Source organism: Henckelia pumila, chromosome 3 (genome assembly GCF_033568475.1).
Source record: "Henckelia pumila isolate YLH828 chromosome 3, ASM3356847v2, whole genome shotgun sequence".
Lineage (NCBI taxonomy): Eukaryota > Viridiplantae > Streptophyta > Magnoliopsida > Lamiales > Gesneriaceae > Henckelia > Henckelia pumila.
The window spans coordinates 15,283,586-15,306,629 of record NC_133122.1 but is presented as its reverse complement, the minus strand read 5'-3'; the positions used below and the strand labels follow the sequence as shown (position 1 = coordinate 15,306,629).

The following is a 23,044-nucleotide window of genomic DNA, read 5'->3' as shown; positions in this document are numbered from 1 at the left end:
TGAAATAGGCACCGTCATTAATCACATATTACATACCAAGAGGTACTAAAATTGCATAGCGGAGCTTGTAGCTGTCAAAGGAGGAGTTTGCAAGCAATACACTATGTATGGACTAGGTGGATTATTGAATAGTATGCAATCGACTGCAATTTGTTAAAGAAATCGGGCTGGGATCTAAATCCACCCCAAAAACTAATTCAAGATGATGATTGTCTTAGTCTATATGTTGAAATCTCATGAACCTTTCCAACGATGTTGGACATCTCAACACACCCCCAAGATTGCATGAAACGATTGGAGCGTGGAGATATATGATGATGTAACTATAAACAATCTAACTATGAGCAGTACAACACATAATAATAGGCCGAACTCTAATATCATGTTAAGAAATGAACTTGGACTTAATTTAACCTCAAAAGCTAGCTCAAAAAGAGAGGTTGTTCTTGTCTATATTTTGAACTCCCAAAAACTTTATCAAACCGATATGAAACATCTCAACACAATTCATGACAAGAGTCGTAATTATACTTCTTTCTCCATAGATTACCTAATTGCTTATTGTATCCGACATCTATGCTACACGTGGAACTGATTTGAATCGCTACCAAAGAACCAAAAAATAAAGGGCTCATGAATTGGCTAGTACTATAAGCAACCCAACTATGAGCGATTCAACACATAACTGTAGGCCTGGATTCTGATATCATGTTAATAAATGAACTTGAACCTCATTTAACCACAAAAATTAGCTCAAGGGGTTGCTCTTATCTATATATTGAACTCAAAAGAACTTTATCAAAGTGATGTAAAACATCTCAACACAATTCATGGCGGGAGTCGTAGCTACACTTCTTTTTCCATGGATGACCTAATTGCTTATTGTATCCGGCATCTATGCTCAAGAACATGTGGAGCTGTTTTGAATCGCTATCAAAGAACCACAAAAAGAGTGGCTCGTGAATTGGCTTGTCCTAGTCGGAATTTGCTGCTACAGGCTAGTCAGAATTTGTATAACAAAAAAATATTTTTTTGGGAGACATTCTATAGATTTTTATGTAAAAGTAAAATCATAACTCATGATTGATGAATTGTTAATGAAAAATGATTTCATGGGGAAAAAGAGACAGTTGTACAATATATTCATGTGAAATGACATTCATGTAAGATATTATATGACCAATTCAATCTATTATTCGATGCCATATTTGAAAATTTTAAACAAGCTACTCAGGCAAGTATGTCGACTGTCATATACACAAACACGAACACGTGAAATACATTTGGTCTTTGTTTGAACAAGTATTTATAAGATATTTTCATAAAGTATTTTTCACAAAATTTTATAAAAATGTATTGAAAGTTATTTTAGAAATAAAAAATGTGTTTGAACAACTATTCTATAAAAAACATTTTTACAGTTAAATGTAATATGTTTTGATTTTCATAATTAGATTCAATCACAAAACATTGAAAAAACGCATCACAATTGTTATTCGAAACTATACTCGAAGATCATTTTTTTAAAAAAAATTTACTAAAATTTTGTCAAAAAACATATTTTATTTTTTTCACTTGTAAAACACTAATTTTTTTTTTAAAAAAACACTTGTCCCAATGGAGCCTCGAATATCGATCTAGTTGTCATACCATTTTTTCCCTCACTTCCCAAAGATTAATGGAAAAAACTAAAATTTTCTAAGCCTGCTAACCGTATTCATTTAATTAAGTTCTTGGGTCGGTCCATTTCTTTTACGCAATCATCTGCTAAAACAGCCCATTATTTTAGGCCCGCTTATATGGGCTTCAATTCAGCGGCACTTACACTGAATGGGCTTTAAGTCAAACTCAGTTCATGCTTGACCTACTACTCGCAATCAGCAGATTTCGGAATACCTTCGAAATTCACTGTAGAAGTCGGGAAGAAGACGCTCGGAAAAAATGGTGAAACCGAAAACTCAGTCGAAGAAGCCGCAAAAACGTGGGGTGGACTTCAAAGTAATATTCAATATTTGTTTAGCTATTGAAGTTCCAGTTGTTTGTTAAAAAAACTCTGTTTTGGAGCGTTGTGGTGGTTGAATTCTGATACTTGTGATATTATTGCAGAAAATCAAACGAAAAATTGGTAGGAAATTGCCGCCACCGAATAATGCTACCAATACTGAAATAAAATCGAAAGCCATTGTTCTTCCTGAGCAAAGTATAGCATCCGACAAGACCGGTTTAGCGGTCAGTAAGAAGGGGTTGACACTGAAAGAGCTTCTCCAACAGACAAGCCATCACAATTCCAAAGTCCGAAAAGGTGGGTCTTTATTGTCTGAATCTGTGATTTATTTTTGTTAGTAATGCAGTGGAATTAATGGTTAAATTTATTGGCGTGAAGAATGTTAAAGCTATAAAATATTGATTGCTTTGCCTATAAAAACTAGAGATATTGGGCCAAGCTTATCAAAATGATGTCAAATGTAGTTGGTCGATGGTACTTGGTTCCTTTGTTGTATAATGCCGTGCCAGCTATCATGACTATGATTTGGATGTTAATTTAGTATAGATTCCCTATGTTTAGTTTATGCAAGCAGGATGTCTGAAATCGCTGAACTAATTGTGGTTTGCCACTTCATGACTACAAACGTTGTTTACAAAATATCCCGTGGTTGACCTGGTTCTACTCCAGGGGCCCTGAGGGTAGTAGGGTAGCAGGAAAATTTCAAACTTTTGTCTAATTCTTTTGAAAAAGTAAGTTTTATTAGGCTCTACTAGTTCGACCTTTGTTGATGTGTTTTTACGGAATAGGTACTTATATTGGCTTTTTTTTTTTTAAATTTACTGAGTGAACCCTAACATTTGGAACTTGTTAGTTTGATTGGCTTATAAATTTTGAAATATTTAGTGTTGTGTGTGAGTGTCTTATAAATGAAGATGGATGCATGTATAGAGCAGTTAGGTTTCAGATGTAGCATATTTGATCTTACTGAACCTTTTACTTGATTCCTAGAGAGGGAGGGTTTTATGGTCTATGCCCTCTAGTCTCAACAGAGGGATGATTTCTTGAATGATCAGGAGGACTGAAGGACCTCATGCAAGGCTATCACAATGATGCATTGCTTTGGTTTTTCTTCGTTCTCTCAGTATCTTAACATTGCTTGCTAAGTTGGTTAATTGAATTGAGTAAACTGTTGATTTAATAATGTGCTTTTGGCAATTGATAAGGATGCGTCGTGTCCTGTATGATGTCTTGCTTCTCATTGTTGTACGATAAATAGTAATGGGGAGTGTTTATCTTTTTCTTTAGATGCATTACTAGGAATAAAGAATATTTTGCTCACACACCCAGCTGAGCTGAAGCTGCATAAACTTGCTGTTATCGAGAAAATGCGGGAACGCATTGGTGATCACGACAAGTTGGTTCGTGAAAACCTGTATCAACTTTTTAAGTCAGTAATTTTCCCTGGATGCAAAGAGGTAATTGGAAATGCTAAAGTGACTTTCAGATTTCCTGAGAGAATATTAAGTTCAATTTAGCACTTTTTAGTGTGATGTATCTTGAATCTGTTTCTTCCGCAAGCAATTTTAGTGCCGTTTACATTTGTATCTAGTATTATTTGTAACATAGGTCTAATAAAATGTTGGTTACTTTTGGCTATTTTCCTGGTATTACTAAGCTTTCCAGATAGTTGTAACTTGTAATCCATGTACTACTTGGAAATCATATCCTTAACTAGTAGGACCATCAATGTTTGAATTTTTTTATTTTATATCCTGAGATGTTCATGGACACAAAACTTTAAATTAGTAATTTTGGTGGAGAAATTGCGTTAAGGTTGGAGGCTCTTTTTGTCATCAAATTTTTATGAATTATCCTGGCTGTTCTCTTTTTCTGTTTTATCTCTAGTTTAAGATACAGGTTTAGCATCTTGAGACTTTTGGGACTCAGGGTAACAATAGAGACTAAGCATGTTTCTCTTTTGAAAAGTTAGGTTGATTTTTAGACTTATTTTAGAATATTGATTTGATTCTACCTCCAGAGATCCTAAATTTTATATTTTTATTGTTTCAAATATGACATTTTTACCGTTAAAAACTCCATGTAAACTCTTGCTCAAATGCAAATAACTTAGAAATATAACGGGAGTTGCTGCCAATTTATACAACCAATCACTTTGTACATAGTTAGCATTGGACTGGTTCTAGGCTTACCTTTTCTTCCCACTTTCAATATCCATAATATTAGTTGTTATAATGAAGTCTTGTTGATTATACATATGCTCCTATTAATTGACAAATGCAAGCATCTCGTAATGCATAATGATTTTGTAATATTCATTGTTGAGAACTTAGATTGGTTTAAAGTGGAAAGGTAGAATTAAATTATTTTCAATTTATCCTCTTTTTTCTTTTACAGGATAACCAAGGTCCAATAGTTTCCTTGATGATGCCGTATATCTTTAATGCCATGACACATTTAGCAATTGAAGTGCGATTGATGGCTTTTAAATTTTTTGACCTCACCGTCGAGCACTACCCTTCTTCATTTTCCTTGTATGCTGAAAAGGTATGCTCGGAGTCTCCTTCAACATATAGACGCATGTTGCTTTTATCCTTATTGTTTGTGATGCAAAGTATAATTCTATTGAGAAATGTTATTTACACTCCAAAATTATTAAAACACTCAACCTTGTAAATTTAATTAATTACTAATTAACAACATTATCCTTTATATTTCTTTTAATTTTAGAAGATAACTATATTTTAATATGTTAATTTAAACTTAAAATAGTTTCAAAACAAATATTAAAGTACCATCCCATTATTTTCAAATTGTAATTGTAACTATAAAGCATATAAATTATGATTAAAAAAATAATGAGAGTGATACGTGAAAAATATTTTTTTAAAATACCAATTAAATGAATTTATTAAAAATTTAATGTTATTATACCAAATAACATTTCTCTTGATCAATTGCACTTCAAAATAATAGTGATGTTTATATTTTCTTAATTATGCCAGATAAAAATGAATATATATCAATGTTTTCAAAACCGGACCGACCGGTCACGGATCCGGTCCGGAATAATCTAAAACACCGTTTTCCGGTCAAATCTCTCGGAACCGGCCAAACCCGGTCAAAAACCGGTCGGACTGGTTTAAAACTGGTGCGAACGGTTCATTTATTTTTAAAAAAATTAATTTTTTTTAAAATTGTAATTATTTCTTATGTTCCTTAGAAAAATATTTCCTGTATTTAAAATTTAAAAGTTTAATTTTTGTTATATATGCATGTTTATTTGATTTTAAACTTTTTAAAATTGTATTTTAGTAATATTTGAGCTTATTTTGATTTATTTTTTGCTTATAAAATATATAAATAATTATAATTGATATTTTGATTATATATATTTTGTTGTTTAGATTTTAAGCTTTGATAAATATATATATATATATATGTATATATAGGAATTTTTAGCTGCCCAACCATGTTTTCCCACTTGGTCCGCGACCACTAAAACCCGATAGTGGGTTTTAGTGATGCGGAAAAAAAAACCACTAAAACCCATTACCGGGTTTTAGTGGTCGCGGACCAAGTGGGGAAACATGGTTGGGCAGCTGAAAATTTCTATATATATATATATATATACATATCTAAGGTTTTTAAAATTTTAAATTAAAGTATATCAATAACTATATTATATTATTATTATTTTATATAATATAATAATATTCCTGTTCGATGGTCCGGCTGAACTCATTTTTAAGGGTTTACCGGTCGATTATCAGTCCGATTATATATATATATATATAATTTTGATCTCGTACGTCATAGGGTGCAAGAGCGGCCGCTAAAACCAATCAATTGGTTTTAGTGGTTGCTAGGGTGCCGGTGATCAGAGCTATATATATATATATATATATATATATAATTTTGATCACATGCATTCTAGGGTGCAAAAAATTCGTGTGCTAGTTGTGCAAAAAAAAACCCATTAAAACCCGGTACCGGATTTTAGTGTTCGCACACAAATTTCCAGCACCCTAGGGTACAGGTGATCAAAGTTGTGTGTGTGTGTCTATATATATATATATATATATATACACATATACATTGTACCTTGTTATTTAGAACTAATTACATTTTTAAAAAGTATTATCAAATATCTTATAAATTTATAATATTAGATTAGATTAGATTAGATTAAGATAATTCATCATTTTATTCAATGGTATTGGAGTATGTAGTCAGGCATTAATTTATTACCTATGTAAAAATAGTCAAATCAATCTTTAATCTGCATAATCGGTTGTTTATTGCGTAAATAGTTAAATCCAAATAATCTAAATAACTAAATCAAAAAATTAAAGTGTGAATGACTATTTTTCTCAGAAGTTTGATTTATCTAGCATAGAGTTAAGGGGGATAAATAAGAATCCAGAAACATTGATAAACAAATCTTGAAAAATTAGGGAATATTTGGGAAAATGGATTTGATCAACCAATTTTTTTTTTAAATGACCTCCCAATGTGTAATTGAAATACACTACAGACGGTCATTTTTTTAAAAAATAATGGTTAACCAGGGTTAGATAGCAAAATACCCCAAAAATTAGTTTTGAATTTATCAAAATAAACAAACCAAATTATTCATTTAAATCGTTTCAATCTGTCATTATTGTTTTTATTTTATAAGTAAAGATTATTATGATAAACTTTTGAAATATATTTAATAACAGTTGATATGAAAATATATTTCATTATAGTTTGAAAATCAACTAAAATTTATATAAAACTTATGTAGGGCAATATTGTCAATTGGTTAACCAAAAAAGTGAGATGGAGTGTTGATTAAAGTGTTAATAGCACTTCCCAATTCCATATATTTCGATAATTCGAAGCTCAATAAAACTGCCTTTATTTGCATATTTTGGTAGCAGATAAAAAAGATGGTGATGTGGGTGGGTTTGTTTCATCTGTTGTAGCCTCATAGATTTGCCATTGAAACGAGAATTTTATGTCTTTGGTTCTCAAGTGTTGTATTATCATTCTTGTTCCTTCTTAACTTTATGATATTTTTGCTTATGTCCCAACAACTTGCAGCCGATGCAATTCTGCTTTAGTTATTACTTATTGTCCTTTTGGTCATATTGTGTACTTATACTGTTTCTCAAAGTTTTCTCATCATTTTTATTGATCCCATCTGCAGATTCTCTGTAACTATGAAGATATATTACGTAAGAACCAATTTTTAGATGATAAGGGAAAATTAAAGAGCTTGCTGTCTGGATTGGCTCGCTGCTTATCGCTGTTGCCATGTGATGAAAGAGATCAATCGTCATTTAATAATGTACCCTTTGTAATTTTTTATTTGTTGAAAAGATGTAATGGCGCTGCATGACTCAGTTTTGCAGTAAATATAGGAAAACAAGCATGAATTCTTATTATTTTATGTGTACTTGGATGGCTGTGTGCTTGTCTTTAAGTGGAACCTGCAACTAGATATTTGACCTGGACAGCGATAACTAATGCCATTTTGACAATATCATCTCATACTGACCTTACTCTTCCTGATTATCCATCCAGCTAGCTCCCTAGACCGAAATAATTACTTTCTTTTTAACATCCCAAATTATTGCCGAACTTGACTACTGCATTATTCATTATTTTGTTCTACCTTTACACAACCATTCCACTTGCATATGTTGAAAATTGAAAGGTTTAATCAAATGCCATTAGTATACAGCTACTACACAAGTGTTGAATAATTGTACAAGGGAAATTGTACGTTTTTTGCTTACCTTTTCAGGTTGCCTTCTCATTTTACCATTGTTATTCATGAATAAGTCTAAGAATAAGCCTGAGCTGATGAATCCATGGTACCATGACGCATTAAGCTATCTTCAAAGCAATCTGTTTTACAAACTTCTGTATTTGTCCCCTGCTGTCCAAAGTTTTCGTGTCTTCCTTTGTGCTGTATATTTAATGCCAAATTTGTTTTACAGGATGTCCCTTCTCATAACGTTCTGCATGCATTTGAGTCTGAAGCTGCTCAAGAGCCTATCAGTGAGTGTGGAAATCTTTTTCAGTACTACATAGTGCGTTATTTTATTGCACGCTGGTCGCTTGCCAGGCTTTGTGCATGACTATTTCCCTGTCTGTTTTCTAAAATTGCATTGTGTTTGACATTTGTTATTGTATATATCCTTCATGTGTTGTGTAGATTCATGAGACGTTTTCCCGCTATCTTTAGATTCATGAGACGTTTTCCTGCAATTTTCAAGCATATTTCCAGCAAGGAAGTGGTTTTGAATCCTTCTAGAATACCAGGCTTATAAGTTTCTACTCGCAACATTAAAATTTTAATGATTTTGGACAACATTGTTACTAATCTCGACCAAGAGGGTGAAGAAGGCTTGTAAGCAGCAGAAATTTCTTTTATCAATAAATCACCTTGATGACGAGCTTACAAATTTGATTTAAGTTCTACATATGGCTACCCTCTCTAACCCACCTGTGACTTTCACCACAATCTGTATTAATCCCGGCAGGAAATGCTTAATTTACCCCATCAATTGTAGGCTTTGGGCAAATCCAATTTGAAGGACAATCTAGTGCATCAGATTATGAGGGGATGCAATTCAAAGGGCTGTAGGTTTCTGTTTTTCTCCTGGTCACTAGAGTGGTTTTAGTTAGTTAGTTTGGCTTGGGTTTTTTCAATATAGTATTTGGAAAATCTTCAACCACTGTTCTGCATTGGCTTGAGATGTAAGAAGCTCTCATGATTGGTAATGTGCCTCCACTCATGTCTCTTGCCTAATGATGATAGTTGGTGGGCAAAACTGGTTGTTAGAGGGAAGGAGTAACTCACTATTATGTTCCCAATATTTTGCTGCATGTGCTGGTATTGTTTTGTAATCTTGGTATTTTGAAGAAGAAAAATGTAGTTTGATATTGCAAGGTTTTTGCTTTATATTAATGATTAGTTATTTGGCATTCTATGATTTTTGCTTTATTTTTATTGTACAATATGAGGGGATTTCACCTTGTGTTCACAGTTATATTATAATACTAGATAATAATTGATATAATTTTGTTTCATCAATCCTTGTTTGAAGAAAAACTGCATGACGATTTCATGATTTGCAGGGCTTGCTGACATCATCAAGAAACTGAAGGATCTGTTGCCCATCCTAGTTTCTTGTTTCCTGGATTTCATGCCATTGGTGCATAGCATTACACAGTTAGACGCGCAATCATGTGATTGCATGCAGTGTATTCTTCAAAGCATAGATCTCATAGTCAGGTGTATGACTTGTGGGGGTTATGGAAGTGAATCAGATCAAAATGGTTTTCTACCTTATCAGAAGCCTGATAAGATAGCATCTGACGATGGATATTTATTCCCTAGAGCGATGAAGAAATTGTGGGATGTTTTTCCTCTCAACCTAGTTGATCATCTATCTGGAAAGGTGTGTATATGTAATTGTGTGGTGCAGCTTTCAATTTAATTGTGTTCCAGTCGACTCTTGAGGTTTGTTGGCACCTAAAATTTGTTTAAGCAAACATTTTTAAGATGACACTTTCTTGGACTCCATATGCAATTGAAATAACTATCCATAGGCTCAAAATTGTTGTGACGAACCTGATGTTATGCTGAAGCTGTCCAATGTTGTTTTCTTTTTGTTGAATCATCTGCATAGGAACTGTGTGGTTGTTTTGAACTGTGCTGCTTTTTATGGATGTTGCTCATGGTTATGTTACTTGCCTCTCTCTCTCTCTCTCTCTCTCTCTCTCTGTTGGACCTCATTTGCCAATCTCTTCTTGCTTTTAGGGAATCTAGACCTCTCATTTTTCTTTCTTTTTTACATTGCAGGATGGAGATAGAATCTCAATGCTAAATGTGTTAATTATCCAAATATTTTTACGATTAAATGACTGGAACTACTCCCCCCCTTCTTTGGTGGAGAAGTTTTTGGAATTTTTTGAGAGTTCACTGCCTACAAAGGTTTGTACAGGGGTCCCCATTTTTTCAATGCTTATATAGAGTAGTATTGAGATTTTCAGTGGATTTTTTTCAACTGATCAAGGACCAAATAGCATTTACTACCAACAAATTTGTTTGCTTCCTTGTGTTATATTCTTTCATTTTTTCCATTTCTTTTTGTGGCTTAAAACTATGATTCTATATCTAGTATTATAATTTACTACCAACAATTTACTTCTTTGTGTGGTACTCTTTCATTTCCATTTCTTTTTGTGACTTAAATCTATGACTTTTTTTATCTATCATTAGTAGCTATTTTGTTCTTTATCTGTAGAAATTATCTTAACCTATCAATTGATGTTCTTTTAAGTAACGTGTTTTTACTCAAATGGGTGCAAACATCTATTGCATGGCAAATTAACACACAATATTCGCAGATACAAGTGGGCAAGGTGCTTCAGGAAAACCACTTGCTTGCACTGATACCATACATCCCAAAACTAACCAAGCGAATTTCTGGTGAATGGAAATCTCGCACTCTTCAGGTCTGATTTAATATTGAAGTATTTGATAACTCATTGGTTATTTATTAATTTAATTATTAATTAGGGACTCAATTCCTGGGATGATTTATATCCATGATGCAGGCTTTTACTGCAGTTTTCCAGAACTGCAATCCAGAGTCTTCGATGAAATTAGCTTGCCTTTCTGCAATCGAAGAAATGTCGGCTCTTGTAAGATATCTTCTGGTGTTATTAGGTTCTGAAGTTATGGACCAATATATATTTTAAAAATAATAGACTAAACTTGTACTATGGACATAGTGGATTAAGCATAACATGCAACCTTTGAAGCTGAAGTGGACAATCATTTGTGTTCTGGCGTTGAGTTTTAATATCTAAGCATGATAGTGACATGCAAAGCTTCTGGATAGTAGTAACTTATTTGGGCATTATTGATGATGATTGATGACTTGTAGTTAATGCTCCTGGATCACAGTGACACAAGATCGGATATTTACTTGCAATGTATCTACCAATCATTTACTATATCATGAATAAGCATTAGCCAAGTATTATTTGCACAATGTGTGAATAGGAAATGTTTTACACTGTCCTCAGTTATTGTGTTATCTTTTTGAACTCATATGCTGGTAAGAGTTCACATCTTATTTTCAATCTCGAAAATTGTCATCTTCTAGAAGTTGTGCAGCTATATGTAATCCTGCTATATTTTTGTGACGGAGAATGTTAAAAACATTATGTTTAGCTGCTTTCTAAATTTGTCCGTATTCTTCTGTTTTATTATTGCTAGTCGACCATGTTTCTGTGACATTTGCTGTGTCTATGTTGAAACTTTTACGAACTTTCGCTTGGTGATGTATAGGGAATCTGCTGACGTATATCGTTTTACACTATCAATGATCTAATAGAGATAAATTTGGGAGATGGGGGCAAACACTATCAATGATCCGTGTTCCATTCTTGATGATTGGATTTGACACAAATCTAAATTTATTAGTGACTTTAGTCTGAATTAGTGTCTTATTTTCTACTGCATATTTATGAATTATTTTGCTTAACTTATTCTGATACCAATTAGAAGTGTGTTACGCATATAAACAACATTCCTACTACACATGAATGAATTATTTTGCTTAACTTATTCTGATACGGTGGTAGACCTCACGCACAGATTAGATTTCTATTCGTATTGTTCTCTATAATTTTTGCCTAATTCTTTTGTGCAGCAGGAAGAGAGCTGGCTGTACCCAGATGCAGCTGATCCTACATTTTTGGAATATCTAATGTCCTGGATAAGGGATCTTCCATCATTGCTAATTTTATTGGGTGACAAAAACCCTTTATGTTCAAAGGTAATTGTGCGATCACCATGTCAAAATTATCTTCAAGAGTTTCCTGCCAGAAAGATACATTGGCATTGCAAAATCCTTGATTGATTGTTGTTTTCTGCAGACTGTCTTGCGCCTTCAACTTGGCCTCGGACAAAAAGCTCCAGTGAACTCTCCTATCTCTCGGGAAATTGACAATATTCAGTATGGTCTTTTAGGTTTTTACTGCAGAGAAGTTGACAAAGGTGAGGACTGTTGGTTGTTCTTTTCTTCTTAATTTGAGCTTTCCACATCAAATGTGATTCTTGTTTTGCAGACATATGCTATGGTCCATTTGTCAGGCTCCGTGCAGAAATTCAAGAACTTGCCATTTGTTGCCTTCGGTTTTTCTCTTTCATCGACTCTCTGCTTCTGCAGTCACTAGTTTCTTGTTGCTTGTGTGAGTGTTAATGAGCCAGCCTAAGATCTTTATAGTTTGCGGTTAAAATTCAGCTAATTTTTGTGTTTTCTTTATGACCATTTTCATGGATCGATCTCTTTAAATTACTATTGTGAGCTCTTTAACTTACAAATGCTGTGATCTACGAACAGCTTCTATCTTGAAACTTTTGGATTCCGACATATAAATTTATGGTTTATGTATATATAGATTTCTTGAGCTCTGTTCTGTTCATGATCTAATTTCATATTGTGATTTAGTTGCTGATGTCATGCAATCCCTTGTTTGCATTTATTTATCAACAGCAAGATAATTTTTTTTTTACATTTTTTTTGTTTCAGAAGGAACACTAACAAAACTTTAGATAGGTTATGCTGTTAAGAAAAGATGAAATAGTAAATCCGTTGAAAGGAAAAAAAAAAAGAAGAAAAATGCAGTATATGTTATTTTGTAGAATGAGAAAGTGTTATCTGTTAAATAAAAACTTATTCATGGAGTTTCATGTCACACTACTGCAGATGATGCTCTTGAGCCATATACACTTCTCCGCATTTTAGAAGTTCTGGACTGTGCCTTCAGAGATGGACAGATCCAGATTGCAGAATATACAAGTTTCCATCTAACTTTACTTTCAAGGTTCCAAGTTTATCCGGGTAATTTTTTTATTGATCTCAGTTGCTTCTTATTTGTGGTTGTATCATTTCCATCGGTTTTTTAAATTTTTGGCTTATTTGAATCAGCAGTTTTGATTTTAAGTTAAGGTTTGTGGCCTTGCATGCTTCTTGTTAGCCAATGTACTTGTTAATCTTGTGCTATACTTTATGGGAAAGGGGTTGAGATGTTGGTGGGACAAGTTTCTTGTAATAAACTCATTTGGAGAAAGTAGAAATAGATGTGCATTTGGCTGTCATCATCGGATACTGCTTTTGTGCTGACAACCAGAGGTAATGCTAGATTGGATAAAACAGGCTTTTATTTCCTTTTCTGCTTTCCGGTAAAGGTTTTGGCGGTTTCGCAAATGATTTCTGCATACCAAAGACCATACTCATGTATATCCTCTCTTCTAAAAACAAGAAAAAAAAGGTTATCTGCAACTTCTTTCGAACCTTTTCTTGCAGTATATAATTGTGTTTTTTCGTTTTTTTGTTTGCTTTTACTTTATTTTTGTGTTGTAGTTACTTTAGATTTATCCCTTGCACTTATTACTGAATGGTTTTGATTGTTATGCAGAAAAAGATTGTCCTGCTGTGAAGTATGACGGGAAGTCAAACCGCAAGACGTTTAATTCTGTCACTAGTATTGTCTGCAAATATTTGGCACAGATTGGTGATGATTATCTTGTTTTCCAGATGCTGGAGAAGATAATCGTTGATCAAATTGTATGTTCTATAATCATCCACTAAAATACAATTTTTTTTTGTTGGTGAATTTTTTTGGACATATTAATAAAGGTGGCTTACTGCTTGTGAAAGATCTTAATCACCTCTCTCTTGTTGATGTACATCGAATTTGTCATTTAAATATCATTGTCGTTCATCAAACTTTAATTCAATTAACTATGCTTCAGTGTGGTGAAATATCGATGGACAACAAGTGCGCTTTTCTCCGGTTGCTCGTCTCCCTTGATTCCAAACCGACGAGACTTTCTGAACTGAGCATCACCAAGATTAGCCATGTCCTTCCGCAATACTTGATTGATATCTCTCTTGTGAGTAATTTTCCTGTAATTTGTTTGATATAAATGTGTGTGTGTGTGTGTGCGTTGTGTGTACGTTCTCGCTATCTTACCTGAAATGTTGTACCAGTACCCAATTAATCAACAAGATAAGATTGTAAGAGTTCCCAAAACAATTCTCTATTGAATACAAGATCATTCTGGTTGATGCCACCAAGTCCTTGTCAAAATCTAATGCCAGGTCACTAAGACGATTTAGACATGGTGTATGGTGATGGGTTGACTTTCAATGGTAGTGTAGAGGTGAAATGCAAAAGTTCCAACACCGGTGGTTACCCTTTAGGATCGTGTTTTGTTTGATTGGAGAATTCAATTTTTTATTAGTGTATTGGACTTCGACTAAAGCTCAGTACCTGCTTTCTCTCTGTCACTCTGTCGCATATTGTTTCCACAGTTTTGTCAGTTGGTGTTTTGTAGCCTTGTGTCCATCTTGACACATCTCTCTCATTTCAATTCAATCTTGACTAGGATAGAAAATTCCACATTTGGTTAAGGATTGTATCTGAATATATTAATCTCTATGATATACCGGTCCTTTTTTGTATTGGGTATATTATCTGCACAACTGCAAAAAGAATAAAAACAATTTTGGCTTGAGAAAACTGAAATGTAAGCACATTCACACGCCTAAACAGAAAAGAAAAATAAAAAAAGAATAGTTGACCATAGTTGGGCTAAAAAAAAACTTGCCTTATTTTTTATCAATATCTATCGTAAGAATCTAGTTTTGTTTTTTTAAAATTTGTTTTCTGTCATTCTTGCTGATGCAGATTTTTGCGGATGATGACCAGAAGGCGACTTCTGCCATAATTGTGAAACAAAGACAATATTATCTGATACCTTCCTTTTATATGTTTCATAATAGTAAACAACTTGCAAATCTTGTTCTAGATGTCATGGCTTCTTGGGTTTCTGAGGTTAGCTCAGTGTTTAGTACTCAACTTTTTCATTCCTCCATCAACCGTTCGACGAGGGTATGTGCCATTACCTCTGTACTTCGTCATATGTACAAAGATGGCAAGATGAGGCAAATTCTGTTGTCATGCAACATGCAAATACAAACTGTGTTACAGAATCTGCTAACTTTACTGGTACGCATTAGCTTCCTTTTACCTTTGGAAACTTTGCTTTTAACATAAAACTAGAATGAACACTGCTGGTCAACAAGCTGAGAGGCTTTTATCAAATGACATCAGCAATGTTGTATTTTAGTGTTGTGCACGAATAATGCATTAGCTATTTTGGCACCATAACCACTGCCGTATTCCTTTTCTACAGTCATCGGAAAAAACAAACTTGACGTTAGAGGAAAAGTACAAAATTCAAAGTGCATATGATCGTTTGAAAGTTATCAGTGGCAATGATGTGACATGATGCCCATAATTTCGGAGCAGGCTCAAGTAAGTCTTCTGTCTCATCTTTGCTTGTGTATTTGATTTGAACATTTCGTCTGAGAAATGTTTCAAGTGATCGACATATCTTTACTGATTTTTGTTAATGCTATTCTTCAATCTTGAATTCCATGTAAGAAAAAAACAGTGTAAAATATCAGAAAGAACTTGGGATCTATTTAGCTATCTTCAAAATATTTTAAAATTTTGGTCGTGACTTGAAATGAAACATTGAAAGTGTAATGAAAAATTCTTCGTTTTTAATGCTGTCCTTCATCACTCTTTTCGACCATATCTGAATCCAATTGTGGAGGATGTGTTGGGAATGTTAATTCGGCAAGTGTATTGGCTCTTCTGTTGGTTACCTTACCGTTTTAAGGGGAAAGGGCTCTCTAATTGCCCAACCTTTTACCGAACATCTGTTCCATCTCTGAACAGTGGAGATTGAAGCCTGTTTTTAGGATGCAGAATTATAGATTTCATTAGGCAGCTGTCACAGCTTCCAACCAAGTTTCCAATCTTACATTAGACCATTGTGTGGGTCAGGTTTCATTTGTCTACACACCCGAAATGAAGGTCGATGGGGAGAGAAGTGGCGGATGGCTCCATCGCGAATATTGAGGTGCATCATAACAAATCTATGAGCATAGGTACTTATTGGCAGCTTCAAGTTTATATGTCGTGAAATTATGAGAATATGTATTTACAGATTTCGATAAACTCCACATCTTTTGTAAAAATTCCTCGATTTTCTCATGTGAGAGAATCTCACAATTCGTGATAGATGAAAATCATCTGTTAGCACAGTAGTCAAATTCTCCCAGGCCTCCGTCAAAAAAAAAAAATTCTCCCTGGCCGGGATGACATTTCACCTTGCTTAGTAGGTGATTGTTTTAGTTTCTTTCTTGCTTGTTTTTGAAGCTGTGTTAAATGTATATGCAAATCTTGTCTGTTTCTTTGTTCTGTCAGAACATTTTCCTGTTCCAACAATTCTTAATTCTGTACTTGCAGAATACCTTGATAACACGGAGTTGACACTATCCAGATAATTTGTAACTGATGCCTTCGCTGATCAGCGATCTGCTCCAGCTGACAAGTCAAGCCTTTCTGAGGTTCTAATGACGAAGTATATGCTTACCTTATGCAAAATCTTTGCTATCTGCAGTTTTTTGTAGCTTTAGTCACCCGGACCCTTTCGAGTTTTGCGAGTTGGAAAAATGAACTAGAAGCAACCAAAGACATCAGATATAGTCATGAAAAAGCGTGTAAGGTGCCGTGCATACCTAGGATTTAGGAGTACCCGTATATAGTTTCTCATTCATAGGCGCCTATACCTTAACAGTGAAATGCCCACTATTGCGTGTGCCTCTCACACTAATGCTTTTTTAAATGAAATACAGTCGATTATTTCTTCATGCTCATTCGAGTGGTAATTAAGTGAGTTGTATTTGTATCCAAAGCATGTATGTGATATTTTGCTATATATCAAGTGAGTTTGGTGATGAATGAATTTTTTTTGTACTCACAAGATCTGATTTCGAAACCACTTTCAAGTATTCCATCTGTAGTAGAAAGTCAAGAAGCATATAAAAATGATTGTTTGCATCAAAACAAAGCTTGGTGATAATATCACACACACACACCGTCTAAAATGCCGTAAAATATTTCTGATGCTGGATTTTGTGCGCACTAGGAAACATTAATGGTCTTCATAGATTCCAACATTCGATTCATTTGGTACAAATATATTTAATTTTTATGCAACAAACCAATACATATCATGATAAAATTAAGGAAAGACGATTGATTTTATTAATAATTATCCAAATTTACTACTTGAGGCCGTGCATGAGCATCTTACGCCCCCGAGTCGGGTTCATAACTCCCATACAATGGAACATAAATGTGAAGAAATTGCATTTTCTCTATTAAAGGATTAATTGTCCTTGTGAGAAATCATGGATTTTTTATACTACACTTGACGTGTTTTTTCTTATTATGATACGGTGAATTTTTTTAAGATATAAGCTTGAGAGGTGCACATTGACATGGCATCTGTATGACTTCGACACTTAGGTCATAACTCATACATGCTCATATAAGAGATATGCCATAAACACACAATATACAATGGAAGTTTAATTTTTTGTTATATAAACAAAACAAAATATTAGGAATAATAAATAATAATAATAACTCTTAAGATATAGATATCTCATTATTCCACTACTTAATTTAAGTGGATGATCATCCAATTAAATTCCAATTCCGACTAATTTTCATGAAAATTCGTTTGTTCTACTTTTGCATAATTGAAGCTGTAACACCCGGTATTTTTAATTACATAAATCCGCCTGCATAATTAGGATATTTAATTATTTAAATTTATGATTTATGGGTTAAATAATTATGTGAATTATTTATGCATGATTTAAGTTATTTTTAAGCATTTAACCCATAATTAGTGATTTTTATGATTTTTAGTATTTTAATTATTTGATCGCGTAGACGGGACCGTGGACGGACGAGATGACAACTTTCCATCCAAATTATTTTATGAGCCTTTTTAGAGCCTTAAAATATTATTTTGAGTTTTATTATCTCAAAATTTTAAGTATTTGACTTTATATAATTTTAGGAGTCCTTTTTATTCAAAGTTAAGCCATTTTAATGACTTTTTCTTATCTTTAAAATTCCCCTAATTTTTAATTTCGGGATTTTATAAATTTTAATCTAATTTTATGATTTGAACGTGTATTTAGGATGCTTAAATTTATATGATATTTTTCTAGTATTATTAATTAACCTAAAAACCTATTTCCTTATATATTAAAACCTAATCTACCCAAACCCATCCCTCAACCTACCGATCACACACCTAGCCGCCACCCCTACTATTCATCATCCCCTCCAACGCTCCAGCAACCTCCAAGACCCCATAGCCAATTAATTCGAAGGTTCCAAGCAAGGCCAAGGTACCCCGTTGTCGTCCCGCCGTCCCGAAGTCCGTCGTACACGTTTCTAACGCTACGAATCGGTGAAAGGCATGATTTTCTTTCAACTTTTCGTGCCAATCAGATATCTATATTGTGTTGATGGTTTATGCATTAAATCTTTCGAAATTGTTTTAGAAAAGAGTTGAAGGGTTCGATTTTTTTTTCTGGCCTTGCTTCATGTTCACGTTTTGTTGATATAGATCGGTCAAGGGCTGTTGGCTAGGGTTCAAGAGGGTCCTAAGGAGCCTTAGGGTCGGTTGGAGTCGGACGGTTCAGGCTGGAATGGAGCCATGACCGAGCTACATCAATCGGCCCCAAGATGGTCACAGTTTAGGGTTACGGGTTCAGGGGCTTCGGGTTCAGGGTTCCTGGCTGCATGGGGACTGGGGCCCGACTGGGTTAGGTCCGCCCGGACGTGGGCTACGTCCGGGCGGCGGCGCTCCGGCCAGGGGCGGCCGGAGCCGGCCGGCAGCAGGCCAAGAGGGCCTGCTGCTCACGGCCGAGAGGCAAGGGGGGGAGGGGGATCGGGCTGGGCTAGTTTAGGTGTCCGGGTCGGGTCTGAGTGGTCCGGGTCGGGTCGGTTAGGTAGTGGGTCGGGTCAGTGAGTTCGGGTCCGAGTTTGGTGGGCCGGGCTCGAGTATTTTATTTTTTTAAGTATTTTACAAAATTATGTGTTTTTGAGACTAATAAATTGAAATAAAATTATTTGGACTCCCAAATAATTTTATTTGGACTTTTAAAATTTTAATTAAGTTAGTCCATTAATTTTGTGGGCTTTTGAGCCCATAAAAGTTATTGGGCCAGTCTTTGGGTTTTTGGGCCCATTGGGCCAGTTTAAGTGTTATTGGGCTTAGTGTAATTTTAATGGGCTTTATTAATTTAATTGGGCTTAGAATAATTATTTGGGCTTAAGGTTTGAAATAATGGGCTTAAGTATGTTAATGGGCCAGATTTAAGATAATGGGCTTGAGTGTAGGGCCAGCAGTCCAGGACCATCCATGAGAAAATTTGCATGTGTCCTGATTATATATTTAATTATTTTTATGCATTTGAGTTATTTTAATATTTATATGTTAATAAGAAATTTAAATTAAATATATATGATGGACACACATTTTATTCAAGTACATGCATTCATGAAATAATATTTTATGCATGATTTAATGTTTAAGTTGAGCAATAAAAATATTTTATGTTGGAAGTTGAAGTAGTGTGACAATTTAAGGGGGATTCGTCCCCATATGATTGAAGGGCAGTTTACTGCCAATTTAAGAGGTGATTCGTCACCGGCCACGTACGTAGGTTTCCACGCTGATCAGTATTTAATGTATGATTTAAGGTTACACTACGGATACAACCATGCGATGTTAGAAAATGAATTGCTCAATAATGTTATGTATAATGTTATTTATGTTTATTTAAGTTAAGTTATGTTATGAAATTTTTAAGCATGCTCATTCATGTATATGTATGTATTAGTATTAAATTGGTTTAAATTATTTTAAACCCTTGTTATGTTAGCATGTTGGGCCTCTAGGCTCACTACACTGGTATGGTGCAGGTGAGTACGTTGAGGATGACGTTGTACCCACCGGAGGCGAGGACGTATGAGCATGCATGCAGTGGCCCCGTGACCGTGAAATATTCTGAGTCGCTATGCATGTTTTTGTGTTGTCAGCATGATACATATTTTTATTATTTTCAGTGCATGCAAACTTTTATTTATTTATGCAGTATATTTTAATTAATGTTTGACTCAGATATTTATTATATTTTTAAGAATGCAATTTTTATTTAAGTATTTAATTGGTTATTCATTTTAAATATTTTTACTCTGTGCATATATGTATGGGCATATATGTACATATTTTATTTAGTAAGTATAAAAAAAAAAAAAAATTTTCCGCATATTTATTTATTATAGAGTTAGGGTCGTTTCAGTTGGTATCAGAGCACGGTCCTCGGAGGGGTCCTCACTGCTATGCGAGCTCAGAAATCCACGCTACCGGTCTGTAAGTTTTAAATGTTTATAGCATGATTTAAATTTCTAGAATTTAAGTTGCCTTAATTTTTAAACACTTAGTTATGCAAGGCGATTTACGTAAATAAATATGTGGTGGTGCAGAATGCCTCCCAGACCAGTGAACCGACGTGGGGGACCTCCACCTCCACCTCCACCGCCACCTCAGCAGCACCCCATGACAGCACTGGAGCAGGCCAGTGCCACGATGATGGCGGGTATTACTGCCTTGCTGGAGCAGCAGGCAGCCCGTCCCAGACTGTCCCACGAGGAGGACGTCGCCGAGAGGTTCCAGAAGAAGGGGCCTAAGGAGTTCTTGGGGACCACCGATCCGTTGGTGGCTGAGGGATGGATTCGCTCACTTGAGTCCATCTTTGACTATATGGGGATCACAGACGCCGACAGGGTGAGCTGTGCTACATACATGATGCGAGGCGATGCAGCCTCATGGTGGGAGGGTGCAGTACGAGGAGTCCATCTACCTACTCTGACATGGGCTGAGTTCAGGCGTATCTTCTACGCCAAATATTTCACTGAGGATGTGCGCAGTCGCATGATCCGAGAGTTCATGAGTCTCCGTCAGGGGGACAGATCTGTGGTGGAGTACATAAGCCAGTTTGAGAGGGGCTGTCGTTTTGTGCCCATGATTGCTGATAGTCCGCAGGAGAAGCTGCGACAGTTTGTTGAGGGCCTGAAGGCTGAGATCAGGCATGACGTGCGCATGGCAGACGTGTTTACATATGAGTCTGCAGTCAGCAGGGCCTTGCGTTCTGAGGAGGGTCGGAGAGCGATCCAGAGAGAGCAGCAGGGCAAGAGGCAGTTTGTACAGACAGGATATCAGCGACCATCTTCGCAGCCACCTGCGAAGAAGCAGTATACAGGGCCGGCTAAGGGCCCGAATCAGCAGCATAGGCCACAGCAGCAGAGGCCGCAGCAGCAGCAGAGGGGCGGGGCCCCTAATGCCATAGCTCATCCCACTTGCCCGAAGTGCCAGAAGATGCATTCGGGACCTTGCCTATTGGGAGCAGGAGTTTGCTTCCACTGCAGAGAGCCGGGGCATCAGATTGCTAACTGCCCCAGGAAGAAGAACACCGCTGGTAGGGTGTTCGTGATGCAGGCTGAGGAGGTCGATCCAGACACCTCCTTGATCACCGGGAGAATTCTAGTTGGGGGCAACTCCACGTTTGCGTTGCTAGATTCAGGGGCTACGCATTCGTTTATCTCCCTGGAGTTTATCAGACGGGTAGGCATCACACCTGAGAGTAGTGACAGCGGGTATGATGTTACTATGCCGTCAGGGCAGATTATGTCTACCTCGAAGGTTATTCGAGGACTGGAGTTAGAGCTGCAGGGACACTCCATTCGAGCAGATGTAGTAGTCTTGCCTTTGAGTGGTTTTGATCTTATTTTGGGTATGGACTGGTTGACAGTCAATGGAGCTTCGATTGATTTTCGTCGGAGATCAGTGTCAGTGAGACCTACAGGGGGCGACCCGTTCACTTTTTATGCATCTCAGAGCAGTGATATTCCTCAGGTGATATCCTATATTCAGGCGAGGAAGTTGTTGAGACGGGGTTGCCAGGGGTTTCTAGCGAGTATTGTCACGACTTCAGAGCTATCTAGCAGATCATTATCAGAGTTAGAGGTGGTTCGTGACTTTCCGGATGTCTTTCCGGAGGATGTGGCAGGAATTCCACCAGTGAGAGAGGTGGAGTTCAGTATTGACTTAGTGCCAGACACCGTGCCTATCTCTAAGGCACCGTACAGGCTTGCTCCTACCGAGATGAAAGAGTTGAAGGAGCAGATACAGGAGTTGTTAGAGAAAGGCTTTGTTCGACCTAGCTTTTCTCCTTGGGGAGCTCCGGTGTTGTTTGTGAAGAAGAAGGATGGCAGTATGAGACTGTGCATCGATTACCGAGAGCTTAACAGAGTCACAGTGAAGAACAAGTATCCACTGCCGAGGATAGAGGACTTGTTTGACCAGTTGCAGGGAGCTTCAGTGTTCTCCAAGATCGATCTGCGATCTGGTTACCATCAGTTGCGTGTTAGGGATGCAGATGTGTCCAAGACTGCTTTCCGGACACGATATGGGCATTACGAGTTCTTGGTGATGCCATTTGGGTTGACCAATGCTCCAGCGGTTTTCATGGATCTCATGAACCGAGTCTTTCAGCCATATCTGGATCAGTTCATCATAGTCTTTATTGATGATATTTTGATCTATTCTAGGAGCATCGAGGAGCATAGACAGCACCTTCAGACCGCATTGCAGACTTTGAGGGAGCATCGGTTGTATGCCAAGTTCAGCAAGTGCGAGTTTTGGCTTGAGCAGGTGGCATTTCTTGGCCACATTATTTCGAGAGATGGAGTTGCAGTCGATCAGTCTAAGGTGGAGGCAGTGCAGAATTGGGGCATTCCGAAGAATGCTTCAGAGATTCGCAGTTTCTTGGGTTTGGCCGGATACTACAGGAAGTTCATCAAGGGTTTTTCCTCTATTGCAGTACCCTTGACTTCCTTGACCAAGAAGAATGCGAAGTTTATATGGAGTTCAGACTGTCAGAGGAGCTTCGATCAGCTGAAGGAAGCACTCACTACAGCACCAGTGTTAGCGATGACAGTACCACATGAGGAGTT

General features: G+C 36.1%; 1 protein-coding gene across 4 annotated transcripts; it reads left to right on the top strand.

The window, feature by feature from the left end:
• The first annotated feature begins 1,868 nt into the window (after positions 1–1,868).
• Positions 1,869–16,922, top strand: LOC140890845 (uncharacterized). Of its 4 annotated transcripts, none has more exons than XR_012152340.1 (20): positions 1,869–1,998; positions 2,107–2,302; positions 3,293–3,462; positions 4,403–4,552; positions 7,200–7,340; positions 7,996–8,056; positions 9,140–9,462; positions 9,867–9,998; positions 10,415–10,522; positions 10,625–10,711; positions 11,731–11,853; positions 11,954–12,074; positions 12,146–12,268; positions 12,787–12,921; positions 13,499–13,647; positions 13,836–13,976; positions 14,774–15,094; positions 15,282–15,403; positions 15,941–16,044; positions 16,406–16,922. XR_012152340.1 is itself a non-coding variant. In XM_073298963.1 (19 exons), the coding sequence occupies exons 1-18, from the start codon at positions 1,942–1,944 to the stop codon at positions 15,375–15,377; spliced, it is 2,637 nt and encodes an 878-aa protein (XP_073155064.1). In that variant the 5' UTR covers positions 1,869–1,941; the 3' UTR covers positions 15,378–15,403; positions 16,406–16,922. The 4 variants fall into 4 exon arrangements, 1 of the variants encoding a protein (XP_073155064.1); XR_012152339.1 differs by having other exon boundaries at positions 11,728–11,853; XR_012152341.1 differs by lacking the exon at positions 12,146–12,268 and having other exon boundaries at positions 11,728–11,853.
• The last annotated feature ends 6,122 nt before the right edge of the window (positions 16,923–23,044 follow it).